The 15,888-nt window shown below is 34.3% G+C and overlaps 1 protein-coding gene across 2 annotated transcripts in view; it reads left to right on the top strand.

Moving 5' to 3' along the window:
* Positions 1-15,888, top strand: part of PGR (progesterone receptor) — a 42,475-nt gene that overhangs the window by 16,157 nt on the left and 10,430 nt on the right. For both annotated transcript variants that reach the window (XM_027900089.1, XM_027900088.1), the window contains 3 exons: positions 4,984-5,100; positions 11,034-11,336; positions 12,707-12,851. In XM_027900089.1, the coding sequence (XP_027755890.1) occupies positions 4,984-5,100; positions 11,034-11,336; positions 12,707-12,851 (565 nt within the window). The remainder of the gene's footprint in view (positions 1-4,983; positions 5,101-11,033; positions 11,337-12,706; positions 12,852-15,888) is intronic.

The following is a 15,888-nucleotide window of genomic DNA, read 5'->3' as shown; positions in this document are numbered from 1 at the left end:
GGATGTAGGAGCTATGTTCATCCTTTCCAAATGCCTGAAGGGAATAAAACACATCTCTCTATGCTGCTCTGACCAGACAGTTGGATCACCTGGAATGCCATAGTTCTTTATTGCTTTCACTTTGAACTATATTATTATGAAGAAAGAAATTCCACAGTATTTCAGTTAGACTCTAGGATGGAACATACTCATGTTACTCTGCTATCCATTCTTTGCCCTCTTTGTCCATTGAATCCTAAATTCTTCGCTGTGAAGTGGACTTGCATGAATGGCAGGTCTTTACACCAATATGGACTACAGAGTAGTAGTCAGGATACCTGCTTAAGACTTGGGAAATGAGAATTTTACTTCAGTGGGAAAAGAGGGAAATGGAGAGCAAGTTTCCCACTAGCTACTGGAGGATGTGTTTTTTGGGTAGGTGGTTAGAGTCTGAAGTTTTTGTTCAGTAACTTTTTTATTTTTAGAGAAAACATTACCACAGAAATGAAATTGGTACTAAATGATTTAAAAAAATCATTATGTGAGATGTGTTGAGTCTTGGAGACTGTAATGGCATGTAATAGTATACAAGGACATGAAGGGTGTATTTTCAGTATTACAAACTCTGTAGTACAGATTCCTAGTTGTCCAAGACCAAAGCTCATAAACCCTCTTAGTGAGAGGTAAATTCAACCTACATTTGCTGTTTTGCACATTGAAAAAGTGTAAATAGAAGAGTGTTACGTTTAGATCTGGGCAAAAGTCGATTTAGCTGTGCTTCTGGTTTTATTAGGCTGGACTGTTTGCCTAGTTGTGGAAAACTTGACTTGTCAGAGCATGTTCAGGGTAAGGATTACCCTGTATTTCTCTGACAAGTCAGGTTTTTGGCAAGCTAAGGACTAGCCTAGTCTATTGTCTTAGCTTCCAGAAGGCAAAGTTTTACTAAAAAGCTACATCTGCGTCATTATGTTTAGTTGAGGTACCCAGGTGAACTTATTTCCATTTTTTAAATTTTAAAATCATGTTTGTTGTGGGCTTCCAGAATTCCTTTGTGGATTTTTTTTTAACCAAAAAATATTGTGAGAAGTAAAACATACTGCTAGAAAATTATTGAGCAAAACCTTGAGGCTAGCATTCAGGAAGCAAAAAGTCGACACTGGGAGACATTTGGCAGTAAAATAATTTGAAAACAGATGCAACACTTATCTGCAGTTTTTAGACAGAAATCTAAAACTAGACTAAATAAAACACCATGATATGTTCCGCAAAGAACAATCCTCCAGAAGTTGATAATTTTATACAATGCTTTTGTTATTTGGGCAAGTGTATCTGTGCTGAACTACTGCCACCGTGCACAGAAGCAAACTGCTTGTTTGCCCAAATAACTGACTGCTGTATCTGATATCCCAGGTGCAGATAAAGCCTTATGTTTCCATGTTTTCCGCATCTGCAAAGTCTCTGCCACTCATGAGTTTACTCGAGTGAGAGACCCGCAATGTACATCTTCAAAAAGTGGTGAAAAGTAAACATGTATAGGAACCTTAACACTAGGTGAAGCTTTCTGAGGGTGTGGTAGTTGCCAGGAAGTTGCTAGGTTCATATTTTTGTAAGAAATGCAAATACCAACCTGTGGTTTTAAACCTATGTTCTATATGATATGAGATCCAGTCAGATGACAAAGATAATAAAAAAAAAATCCTTGAATGAGACTATGAAAAAGACTTTATAATTGAACTTTACATGTTTTTAAAAAGAGTTGCAGCTGAATCAGAATGAGTGAAATATACTTAGGGAGGGAAGGTGCTGGGAAGGGATGGGATTGAAATGAATGAAGTGGAAAATTCACATACGAACGTGTAATTCTGGTGCAGGATATGACTGTGGTTTTTTAATAGTCCTGAAAACATGGTAGTGGTTAATGTAACCATGAAGAAGTGCCTGAGATTTTGTCACCACAATCTCATGGGAGGATTGGGTTGGCAGGGTTTGGCTTTTTTGTGCCCCCCTTTTTTTTTTTTCATGCTAATATTGTGGAGGAAATAAACTAGGTGAAGACATAATAAAGATTAGGTCATCAGTCATTATTAGAGTTTTAAATACAGTTTATGAAACAAATGGGAATGAAATAATATTAACTTACTGAAGGTCAAAGCAAATTTTACTGTACCTGATTTCTAGTAACAAATTTTCTTTCTTGCATGGTGTGCACTGGGTAGAGAGATTATTAAATCCTGCCTAATCTGAAACTTTCCAACATATGAATATCACATAGTAGTTTTCATAATTGTGATTAATTTTTGATTTGTTTTGCAAATGGGAAATTTTTTTTTCAGTCTTGGATTTATAATAAGCAGTTTTTGGGTTGCAATGTGATGATGAAGTAATTTGTGCATTTTAAATTGAAGTAGAAGTTGGCTATACTGATAAACCCTAAATTACGAAGATTTTTTAAAGAGATTTAGCTAAGCTGAAATGTATAACTGTAGATTTAAAATTTTATAACTTGATTTGTTATGCTTTATCTTAGGAGCACAATATTTGAACACTTTTATGTAAATAATACAGGCTAATAATACATTGTATGAGTATAAATCTGTGTTAATTTCTGTTTTTCAAAATAATTTCCTATTCCAGCAGACAGTCCATAGCCTCCTTTAGTAGTTAGAGCATGCACTTGGACACTGAGTACACAAATACTCATCTCAAGAGTGAGTCCTAAATACTGACATAATTCTAGAATGTAGAAACAGTTTTCATTAGGTGCTCAAAGAGTAATATTTCCTGATATGGCATTGGCTTTAGTGGATCAGCATTTTTCTGTGTCATTATAGGAGGAAAAGTACAACTTGAATGCCTATAGCATTGTGACTTGATAGCAAGTATTCAGTGTCATACTGGAAATCCATAGGCCATTTTTTGGTCTTGCAATGGACACAGGTTATATGGACTCAGACCATGTTGTGACTCAACAGATTCCCTGGAAAAGCAGTTCAGAAGAAATTACCTCTCAGGGGACCAAAGAAACCCCCCCAAGACAAGGACAAACAGAATTTTATCTACACTTAAGCATTCCTTTGTAAATTAAATGTACATTAAAGCATCAGAATGCCACAGTGCTGAGATAATCTTCACAGATTTTAACTAAACCAATGGAGTTTTAAAATTGTTGTTGCTTATTGGAAGACTGAATGCCTTTTCCAGTTTATAAAGGCAAAGCAAGATGAGATAAAACAGCTAATAATCCCAAGGAAGAAATGTTCAAACTAAGTGCTTTGTTTACTGATCTGCTGCCAAAAGCAAGACAGATCTTTATTCATTTGGATACTTTCAGTAATGTTTCCTGTAAGAAGGAATCCAGGATTAATGGGAGAAAGTAAATGAGAATTTTTTTTGATTTGCCGCATTACTAAGTACTTTTCAGATGCCAGGCAACAGGTGAGGCAACTGTTTTTGTTTACCCATTGTTTTCTAAGCAAAACAAAAGAAGAAATTGTTATGAAAATGAATTTAAGACAATCAGGTTTCTTTCACTAAATCCAAACAAGTTGCTCTTAAAATTATGGGTAGGAGTAAATTATTTATATTAAAAAATGTTAGCACAGAAACAAGTACATTGTTTCCCATACTTTAGCACTAACTCTTTAGTTAGAATAGAATGTTGTTTCTCCTCTATTTTCATCTGAGGATTAGTTTTTAGTCTGTCTGTCTTCTGTGGATAAAAGCTACTGGTGAACAGTTGTTCATTTTACTCTGTGGAGAGAAAGGGCAGAATAGGGTTATAAAGAAGGCTGAATAACAGTATTTGAGTAGAATAATTTACTGCGAGTAAACAAATCAGATGGCTAACTCAAGTGATCTAGAAATCAGTGAAAACGTAAAAGGTTTGGTACCAATGTCTGTCCACTTCCACAGTATTCCACGAAGAAAGTATGCATGATACTGGTGCATCTGAGATTTGTCTCCTAAGTTTTTGATACAATTTATTGCTCAAAATATTTTTGTTTTTGTTGTTTTCATGCTTTTGTGCTAGGTACTGCTAAGAAACTGAATCGAGGATGATGTGCACAAACAGGCAGGATTTTAAAATTAAACCTTAAGGGGTAAACTTGGGCTTAATTTGAAATTATACGTGAAAATTCGCTTTTATTTCTTTTTACTTATGTACTTACTTAGCCGTGTTTATATATTCAAAATTAAAATAAGTCACAGAAATTATCAATAAAGCATTAGAGAATACTTTTTCATTCTCCTGAAGTGAAATTTGGAAATATCATTGAAGCATGTATTCAAAAGAATGAGAGGATATCAACTGAATTAAATTTTTTGCTGTGCTGAAAGCTAATTTCATTTAAGAGATTCCATTTTAATACAGTAATGACAGACCGTTTCTGAGAGAGTCCTTGAGAATTAAGCAGTAACTAAGAGCTAACCTAAATCACAAAGTTACAACTGCCTTCTGTTTGTCCTTGTCGGCTGTGTTGGCTGCGTCTGGTCAGCAGATATTTCATCAGGTTTAGCACAAAACTGCCTCTCCATCAGTGAATAATTTACTCTTCTTAAAGGCTATTAGTGCACCACCCCAACATTTCCACCCTGTTTTCTGTTGGAAACTCCACATCATTCCAAGTAAAAATTACTTAAGTTCTTTAAAATCAGGAACAATAACTTCAAGGAAAAATAAGTTTGAAAGAAACATGTTGGTATGTCCTCATGCTTGATTTAGTTAAGAAATGTTGTTGGTACAATAGTTTAGGTAGTTCATGCTGCCTGCTGATGTATTATGGAATTTAATAGATGGGGAGTTTCACTCATTAACGGTCCAAATGAGTTATTATATTCAAATAGTAACACATGATTATTCAAAAATTAGCATAACATGAAGGAGTCCTTTAATGGCTCAAATACTTTTTTGATTCTTTAGTTATTTTTGGGACATTTACACGCAGAAATAATTTAGTCCTGTTTGGAAGTGTAGTATTAATTCTGTTTTTCTTTTACCTGCAGGGCAGCACAACTATTTATGTGCTGGAAGAAATGACTGCATAGTCGATAAAATCCGTAGGAAGAACTGTCCAGCATGTCGCTTGAGGAAGTGCTGTCAAGCTGGTATGGTTCTGGGAGGTGAGCTATTTTTCAAATCAGATCTATAAAAATAGGCAGTCAAGTACACTATCTTCAATTTGTTGAGCTTAAAATCACATTACTTTGTTACTGTAGGAAGAACCACATTCAAATGGTTTTTTTGGGATAATTACCTAATGTTTTACTATTTCTTAGAATTTTTCTTTATTGATACTGGAAAACCTGAAACCTTTCTACCTTGTCACCTTTCTGTAGCAATCTCTCTGTGCTACTGTGTACCCTTACACTCAGTTTTCCTTAAAGGGCAGGAATTGTGTCTTTGGTTTGTATTTATTAATAATTTTGCATCTGAAAGTTTTATTTAGGTAAAAAATAAAGAAGTAGATTGAAATTGACACTAAAATCAGGAATCAGTACTGTCCCCTTCTCTTTTCTGTTATGATCTCTAATTGTTTTGAGTAAATGTCAACAAAATTGAATCCTTCTGTTCCACCGAAGAATGCCAGGCTTTGGTTGCCCCAACACTACAGACTTCGTATACTAGATGCTGGGAAATGCTGTCACTGTAATAATTCTTGCTCTAATGTATTTGCCTTTTTTTTTTTTTTTTTATGTAACATTATTCAAAACAGTATTACTGCAGAACCTAAATCATTGTTTACCCAGCTTTGGAAGAGGAGAAAGCCAAAGGGTCCATGGTAGGCCATGGAAAACAGAGTAAGAACGAAGACTCAGGAAAAGAGAATTTGGCCGATATAGTGCCTGCCTTTTAAAATTTGGGAGAACTTGTAAGGTTTGATCAACTTGATCTCTAAAATATATCCCTGCTTGTCTCAGGGGGGGTTCTACAGATGGTCTTTAAAGATCTCTTCCAATTCAAACCATTCTATGATTCTAATGGGTACAAATTAATACAGCTGTGAGTTTTGCACAACCAAGAGTTTGGTGACGATCTGACCTGAATTTTTATTTATGGTAGCCTGGATAACACCAATAACTAAACCCCATGTGTTTTAATATCACAGGCAGCAGTTTCAACAAGCAGAAGAGTGTGTGATGACTTGCTAGCATTGTCTAGTCTTTTTGCTTCAGCACTGCTCTGCGTAATAATGCGACATAGGAGTAGTTGCCAGCAGGCTTGACTTCATTCTACATTTTCCACGCATGTATGGATGATAGTTTTAGTAGTGCTTTAATACATACATTTTCCTCTGTGTGTAGGTACTTAAAATGGAAGAAATTGGACACTTTTGCTAGCAATATTGATGAGAATGTATGTCCTCATTGGTTTATCCTCAAAAACCTGAGGATTAAGGTGCTCTGATTCTTAGTTCTTTATTATCATGTATGAAGAGGGTAAACCCTTCCTTTTTTCTCTTTGTATCACCTTTTTTTTTTCTTTTCTCAGCTATTACTAAGCAAGTGTGACTAATTTCTTTGTATTTAATGCTAGTTTGTTCTATCTAGCCAGTTTATTCTTTGTCTGAGTATACCCAATCATAACTGTCTTCCATATTTTGAGGAGACCACTGCAATCCTGATATTGCTTAATACTGAAAGAAGAAGGAAAGACAAGTGTAGACCAAAAAATGAAGAAAACTAGTGATTTGTAAATAACGACTTAAAATTCAAACCAGCAAAAAACCCCAAGATTATGTTAACCGTAATGCTCTTTCCTACAATTACTGTTACTCCACCAAACATTACTGAGTGGCAACCTTAGAGTGTAATATCATATGACATGGACAATAGTTCCATTTTTTGACCCTAATTTCAAAGCAATAAACCCTCAGATTCTTCTAGAATAAATTTTAGTCAGTTTTAAGTAAATTATAGAATAGCAACAAATAGCTTCAGTAACTGATTTTACTATATGGACTGTTTCTTCTTTCTTAATATATAGAAGGAAAGTGTATGTATGTATTCCATAGTACCTTATTTGTCATTCTCTGTGAAAGTGTTGTCTTTGAGTTTTATACCTCATAACTGGAGACATAAATCTATCCCCTTTCTAATCTTCTACCTGAGAGGATAGCAATTAGCTGGGTCGGGTCCTTGAATAAACCCATACTCAGCTCATTTATTTACTATGAGTGAATCAGTAGTTTCCCCAGGCTGATTATCACAGATTCCTTGTTCAGCTGTACTGTATTGCCAAATTACTGTGTTCTTCATTGTTTCACTCAGCTTTCAGTCTGCAGTGCAGTGATTACATGCAGAAAAAATTGAATTAATTTTCCAGGTAGTATTTTCTGAGGTAGGATCAAAGAGTTTATTAAAATCTACATGCATTATTTCTGCTTTGCTGATTTCCTTATTTTGTATACCCCCCCCCCCCCAAGTGTACACAACTTGTTCTTCTGCACAAAATGCAAGAGCATAGTGACCTGACAGTAAGGGCCATGGTGTTCCGTCAGGAATAAAAATCATTGATGTTTTTCACCTGATTACAGGATAAGGAGAAGGATAGTGAGATAGACTTTTACTATAAATACAGATCTTTTAATATAGAATATCTACCATCAATAATGTCTGATTTTCAATATGATTCTGTATATGATTCTATTTATATGTAGTTAAAAGGATATTACAATACAGAATTATTTAGTAAGGGGAAAATCATAATATATTTGATGATGAGATTAAGTAGATTTTATTTGTTATGCTTTCTAGGTACATGTAGCACACAAACACTATACACATGCTACTCATAGTAATCAAGGGTAAGGGAACAGGGAGTACTGCGAAACTACTTGAGTGGTTGGCTGTCTTAAAACAAAATAATGACAATATTACAAAGAAAATTTGTACTGTCTAAATATGCACAGACAGGTTATAGTATTAAAATGAATAGTTGCCAGAGGGGATTAATGTTCTTTACAATTTATAGAAATAAGTGGAGATATTTATTTATCTTATAGCAGGAACTTACCTGGATATTTTTGAAACAGCAAAATAAAAACTAAGCTATTGCCAAATCTCTGTTGTCTTCTTTATGTCCTTAAGAATTTTTATTAATTTGACATGGTCTCCTTGTGGTAGATGGGAAAAGTTTACTGTGAGTTATTAATAGTCACCTCTCCAGTAGATCGCTAACAAGTGGAGTTGCTTTACTGGTGGCTGTTAAGCAACATAATTAGAAATAAACACATAACCAATTCTACAAACCAGTGTGACATTAATTCTCATACATTTAGTCACTTGGAAACATGGGTACTTATTAACTACTAACATTTCCATGTGATAAGCGTTCTGTTTGGTTTCTTTCTTTACTTGTTCTCTGAACTGTAAAAGTATCTGAAGCTATTATTGCAGAAAATACCTGAAATCATTATTTATAAACTACCAAATGCATTGTTCCCTCTGTTTTCCTTCATGCCTAAACAATACTTAGTGGGAAATTCCCAGCATATTTAGGACTATGCATAGGTTTGTTATGACAGAAGTTGGCTCGAGGTCTTTTGTCAATAAATTTTTTTTTTTTGGTTCAACTGTAACATAAGGTGTAACTTTTTGTTTGGTTCTTTTCTAAGGAGTCTCTAATCAGAAATGTTTTTATTCTTACCACAGGTGATGAAACGAGCCTAAGATTGTTGGGGCACTTGATACTAAACTAATTAAACTCACAATTAAGTCAGTGTGAATATGACCCCTGATTTCATTGCGTGATGAGTGTCACTGAAGGCCTCATCGCTTGTATTTATACTGCAAGTGTGTTTCTTGAAATTTGGTTTAGCATATGTCTTCTTGATTTTAAATGTTGTTTTAATTTAAATTGAAGTTTTGCTCTTCTGCGTATAACTTCTTTGCATGTGAAATGCATAAACATGCATATTTATAATAGGATAAAAGAAAATTAATTTTTATTAAAAGTAGATGTTGGCATTTTAGCTTGTGTTCATCTTATCAATCTTGTCAGGTTCAAAAGAGGATTGGTTCTGCCTTCAGTTATGCCTGTGTGCATCAAGAATAGTTAATATCAAAATTAGCGTTTGTTATTTAAACTATTTAGAAATTACATCGAAAATCTCTCCACATTTAAATTTTAAATCTCACTTGAAGTTATATTAACTGTGTACTAATGAATGTTTTGAAAAGGTCAGTTTAATTCTCTGATGTGTACATCCTAGGTCTTCCTAAGTGGAGACACTGAATTCTCATAAAATTTGATACCTTCTGTGATATGGAAGCACGTGATGAAAATGGAATAGACATGTTCTTACGTATAGCCATTTTTGGTCGTCCTCTCTGATTTAGCGTGTAGTTTGGAAGACTGGAACTTCCCAAGGAGAAAAGTAATAGATGAGTCTGACTATACTAGAATTCCTTAATTCCTCTCATAAACAGTTGAAAATTAATTAGGATGTGCCAAAGTTTAGGCCCTACTCCTGTGTCCTAAGGCCTCTTTGGTGCACTGGTTGCATTCTGACAGTGCAGCACTACTTTCGACTAAAATAAAAAAAAAAAGGCAGTAAGAGATGGGGAAATCTTTATTCCCTTTCCTTTAGGATCTGATAAATTTCCTTGTCTAATTGTGTACTTGTAAATAAAAGTACAATTTTTCAAAGAAAAATGTTATATAAATATAAGAAACTTGATTTTAATTCAACCAAAAATGTGCATATGATTATGTTTCTATTACCTTTCACCTTCTGTACTTTTAGAGTGGTTTTTGCATATTGCCATTTTGTAATGCAGTTTCTCAGTGGTTCAGCAGTTTGATAGGCATGGATTTTCCTTTCATTCAGTAAAATTTGATGCATCTCTTTTTCTACTATTCATAAAGTATGTAACACCTCAAGAAGTAAAACTGTCCATGTGATTTCTGTGGGGGTTTTTTGAGGAAAACTTTATCCTTCTTTATTTTCTTTAAGGTTGAAACATGTAGGGTTTTTTGTATTTTTGTTAGCAGAATTATTTACCTTCCTTTTTTTTTTTTTGTGATTACCCCCATCTCTCTTACTGCCCCACTGTCATATAAATTGGACCGTAACTGTCAGTATCTTAATTGCATTTTTTATCCCTTTTTTCTCTAAGCCAAACTTGTTTGGCAGAACTAATGATCTAGCAGGATTTTTATCACCTTTGAGGATCTCTTTAAAGGAAGTGTGTTCCATGTAGTCATCTGTACATACATTTACCTTTGTATTGAAACTTGTAATATGGTAATTGTCTTTGAGGGTTCTTTTCTTTGAACCTCTGAAGGAAGGTTTGATTTGTGCACTGCTACATGGACTGTTTCCATGAAAGAAACCTGAAGAGTTGCTACCTAGAACTCTATATATTTCCATAGCTATACCACATGTATCTGTGCTTATTTTGGGAAGGCAGTTCAGCTATGTATTTTTATTTAGTTGCTCATACCACTGCAGTATGGAAATAAGAATTGCAAATACTGAGAAAGGGAAATTAATCTTCAGAAACTGAAGTGTTTTATAAGGGGTTTTACAGGATTTGTTGACCTTTCACTCATCCCCTGACCATCAAAACAGGATTAATCCATGAGACTGAAATGCTTTTAGGGCACTGAAGGAAAGGAATGTCTCTGTGCAGTAATTAATTACTAGCATTTTTGTTTCTGAATATTTGGGAGTAAAAGAAACAGTATCCTCAATTGACATTAAATAGAAACTGAACTGTAGAGCCAGCTGGCTCAGCTGTTGGCGTATGACAGAGCAGTGGGAACTGAACCAGAGAACGTTTTATGAGGTTACTGTAACCCAGAATTCGTGTCAGTAATTTTAATGAGTGGGTGCCATTCATCTCTTAGTGAAGGGAGGAGGATATGAGGGGAGCTCTTAAGAATTTTCCATTATTTTTTCTCAATTATGTAAATAGTCAAAAAATAGAAAACTTACTCAGAAGACAGTTTTAGTTTCCTTGTATAGATTAAAAGCGTAATCCAACTCTAGTGGAAAAGACTAATGTTATTGGTTAATTCTTTCTAACAGATCAACAATTTTCTTTTTCAGGTCGAAAATTGAAAAAGTTTAACAAAATTAAGGTTGTGAGAACATTAGATGTTGCACTCCAGCAGCCAGCAACCCTTCAAGATGAAAACCAGTCTTTAACCCAAAGACTGTCCTTCTCTCCAAATCAAGAAATACAGTTTGTTCCCCCAATGATAAGTGTTTTACGAGGCATTGAGCCAGAAGTTGTCTATGCTGGTTATGACAATACAAAACCTGAAACACCAAGTTCGTTGCTGACCAGTCTAAATCACCTTTGTGAGAGGCAACTCCTTTGTGTAGTCAAGTGGTCTAAATTGCTACCAGGTAATGTCATGTATGCAGTGAATCATAAGTTAAGCAAATGTGTCATGTAATGAGCAGTCAAGAGAATATTATTGTCTGCATGTTAATTCATTCTTAACAAATTCCAAAATTATTAAGCTTCCACTTCATCAGATAATATAACTGATTAAATAAATTTGGTAGGGGAACACATTTGAAGGATTCAATCTAAATATTTAGACTCACTCCAAGAAACCACAGAGGCCCAGAGTGTTCTTGTATGTGATTGTTATAGCAGCCTTTCCACCTGCATCCCTTCTACTCTATTATTTATTAATTTCATATAAAAAGAGTTGTATTTCTGCATATTCTTTATTATTATTATTATTATTATTATTATTATTATTACTAAAATGAATTTTTGGCAGCAACAAAATAAAATGTTAATAAATAGTACCAACTGGGACTGACTAAGAAGCTCACAAATGGATTTGTAATTAGAACTAACTGAATTTATGAAGATCCAAGATTGGATTAAAAAAAAAATCCATGTTATGTATGTGCATATGTGTTTGTGTATGTACACTGCTGTATGGTCATAGGGGCTTGATCCTGGAATGTATATAAAGCAATATTTGAGCAGAAAGCCTAGAAAATAGAGTTTCATGTGAGCTCAACTGCTGCAGGAAAGGGTAGCCACTGCTCTTCCTGTTGCTGTTTGCACTTATCAGACCTCTTGGATGAACCAACTCATCTCATCGAGTGAGAAGAAAAAAATCCTTTTTTTTCTACCCTCTGTCATTTTCTGATATCTTCATGACCTGAACCAGTTCCCTGAGGGGTAGCGTGAATGCCAGAGCTTGCCTGATGGAGGTAACAGGACCAGGTGACAAAGGAACAAGAGCACTGCTTTCAGTGGCAGGAAGCTGTTAGTTTGACTTAGATAGTTCATGGCAATCCGTAAAGTTACCAAACAGTAAAAGTTATCAAAGGCAAGCCACAACTGAATATACTTCTCTTTAGCTGAGTGTAATACGAATGTTTATTTTATGACAACTGTATCTCGTGTTAAGAAACCTAAAGTTGAAGCTGTCTATATGAAATAAGAGTTGGTTACAGTGATCATGTTACAAACTCATATTTTTACCAAAGGAAAATGAGTTGCATTCCTATTCCCAGAAACAGCCATTTTTGCTAAAGTTAATTTTACTGAATTGGAACAAAAAGACAAGAGGTGAGATAGCCAGCTGTCACATCAAAGCGAGATTACCCAAACATCTGAGAGCTACATCCCCAAAAACACTTGTCTTTCTAGGTGTTCTCAGTTGGATAGCTCAAATTTGTAACCTCAAAATGCAGCTGCTGTCTAAATGAGAATTACAAAATATTTTAACTTTTAATTTCATTTCCAGGATTTCGGAATTTACATATCGATGATCAGATAACCCTCATCCAGTATTCCTGGATGAGTCTAATGGTTTTTGCGATGGGATGGAGATCGTACAAACATGTCAGTGGTCAGATGTTATATTTTGCACCAGATCTGATTCTAAATGAGTAAGTAGACTCTGCTGTTGCATTATGTGAATAACATTTTGAACTTATGTGTGCCCTTGGGAATGTGACTTCTTTGAGACCAAGATTTCATTCATTATTTCTTTGGTTTCAAAATTAACAGCAGAGGAAAGCCCTCTGATCATATTAAAGCTCAGTAACTTTGGAAAGGGTTTTGTGGGAACACCATCTATTCTGTTTACATGTTCCAAGAAAAAAAAAGGCGTTTAAATAGTATTCTAATTGTCTAAGAGAAAAATAATAATAATTAAAAAAAAAAAAAAGAGTGTCGTAAGAAAATTTACTGAATTCATCTGAATAAGACATGAGTTAATTTTTAATAAATGGAACGACTCTGATTTTCTTTGTTTTTGTTTGGGTGGTTTTTGCAAATAATTTGCATATAGTCTAAATACTCAGATTTTACACTTTCTGATAAAATTCTGATTTTTGAAGTACATTCCATGTTAGAAAAGTACAAGTCTTGTTAAAAAATTGAAAAAAAGTTACAAAGAAGGATTTCAATATCAAGGAGAAAATATGTGAGACTGCTCTTTTCTACTGGGGGGGGTGAGGGGATTGTTGGCTTAGATTTTCCTTCACTATGCTGTTTAATTTAGATAACCTTCATTTTAGTCTGTTAGTTTTTCAGATCTGCGAATTAATATTGTTAAACTTGTAATATTAGATACTTTGGTTATAATACATGGAAAGGTGCCAGGAACAGTAAAACATAATTTAATCTCTATATTTATTTTTCCTTAATATATTTTTCTTAGGTTTTTTTTTGTTTATTTGTTTTTTAAATCTTAAAGAACTGCTATGAAGCAAGATGAAAGAGGTTTTTTTGTAAGACATATTGTTTATTAATTAAGAGGTAGATTTGCAGAAGATCTAGACACCTAATTTTTAAATCTATACTGTTCAAGCTCCTGCTACTGAAATTCTTTATAGAAAATGTTCAGTGGAGCAGGCTCTATAGCTCTCGGCCTTTTGTCTTCCAGATGACAGTAAATCACTGTGAAGTTATTGAGTAATGAATTCTTTCCTCTCCCATTTGTATTAATTATGGTGTACAAATTTAAATACTTAGAAATTATGAGCTTGAAAGAAGTTCTGACTGTATGCTGTCCCAGTATAATCTGACATATTTTACGGTAACGTTCAGAAGAAAGAGTGAGATGGCTTCAGGCAATAATTTCACATATTGGGGTATTACCCTGCATGTGGATCATTGCTGACACCTTGTGAAGAAGACTTCAAGTACTTTGTTCCAGAATAAGGTTGAGATTTATGAACCCCGATTATAATCCACCAGAGACAGTTTCTTAATTGCAGTTTAAGACCGTCTACACTGAGGAGGAGGTGGACTGACACCTTTTGGTTACAGAAATCTCATCAGGGTCACATTAGAAACTTTATTAACAAAGAGACATGTAACGTAAGTGGCACACTAAATTGTACCTGCAGCTGTTTATTGGGAAAGAAGTTAGCTTTTAGATCAGCAAAATGTAAGAAACTTCATTGTCTACGATGATGTCTAAGATTGTACTTTCATAATCACTTTAAGAAAAAGTAACTGCTGAACACTGCCAAAAATGTTAACTGCCCTGGTCATACATCCCCGTGATTTCATTTAGGCTGTATCTGTATGGCTGCACTGTCAAACAGATAAGGAATTTATATGCCCCAGAAAAAGCCATTCTTTAGCAGGTGGAGGTGATCCCTGACTTGAATCACCACATGGGAGTGCAGGCACTAATGCCAGAACTGCAGGAGTGCAAGCCTAGAGGTAGAAAGAGATAATAGAAATCCTTTCTACAGGGGCAGTGCACACCTTAGTTGTTTCAAAATGACCATGAAACCACGATCCAAAGATTGTTTCACAGCCAATCTGTCATTTAGCAAACTGAGTTGTTGTGCTTCTCAAGAAGGACTTGTTTGGTGGTATCAATTTCACACCAAGAAAGCCAGCAGTGTTAGTTTGACAAAAATGTCTTAGTATTAGCATCATACAAGGATTTACTGTTACTTTTACTTTTCAGTGTCTGAAAATGTAAGAGCAGCATTTAAGCATACCCTGAAAGCTTTGGTCACTTTTATAGACTATAATTAGGAAGAGATGCTACCAGAAAGTAATAGGAAGGTAGAATTTAAAGTAGATATAGAAATAATGAATCCATTCAGATATAAAAGATTAGGTTTCTTTGTAACATCATTTAAGAACTGGTACAAGATATCAGATGTTGAACTACCTTGAAATAATTTTCATTCAAGATAATGGTACCACTTTGAATGACAAGACAAAAACTCACTGCATTGAGAATTCTTTCATTAATGGAAAATATCATCTGTTTTCATTGTTGAGGGTACTGGGTCATCAGGTTAATGTGCAGTGAATTCAGTCTAGATTAGAAAATTTGTAATGCTATTGTTGCAGTCATTTCAGTTGAAATTCCTAATAAATAAATGCGATAATATATACTTAGTGTACCAAAATCATAGAGAGAAAAGCAGTATTGAAATGCTGCAAAAGACACTTACCAATTTTATGTATTTCCTGTGTGATTTCTTCTGTTTACTCATCTGGGAATTTAGATAAGGCTGTATTAAAATGTCTGTTTACTTAATATGTAACATTTTGAACTGTAATGGCATAAAATGCTACAAAATAATCTAACTGCTATTAGAGGTATGTTAGACTTGCTACGAAGTATTTTGATGGAGACATTTTTGCAAGAGCTAAGAACAAGTTTTCTATAAACTGTCTGGTTTATCTTTAGTTCTATGCTTTGAAATATTTTCAGAGTTGCAAAAATCTGTCTGCCTCTAAAATAAAATAGTCCTTTAAATTAATATTTTGTAATATTATTTTTATTTATTAAGAGTATTTCTAATTAATAGGACACTCTTGTTTTTGGTGGTTAATGTTCAGCTTTGATAGTCTGTAAGTTGTTTCTTTCTGGACAGCAGTAACAGATTAAACATACAAAATAGTATTACTGTCATTGTGTACAAACATTCAGAAAACTGTTTATTT

Source organism: Empidonax traillii, unplaced genomic scaffold (genome assembly GCF_003031625.1).
Source record: "Empidonax traillii isolate 1590-97213 ecotype Southwest subspecies unplaced genomic scaffold, ASM303162v1 scaffold706:size701851, whole genome shotgun sequence".
Classification (NCBI taxonomy): domain Eukaryota; kingdom Metazoa; phylum Chordata; class Aves; order Passeriformes; family Tyrannidae; genus Empidonax; species Empidonax traillii.
This window is presented reverse-complemented; position numbering and strand designations above follow the sequence as displayed.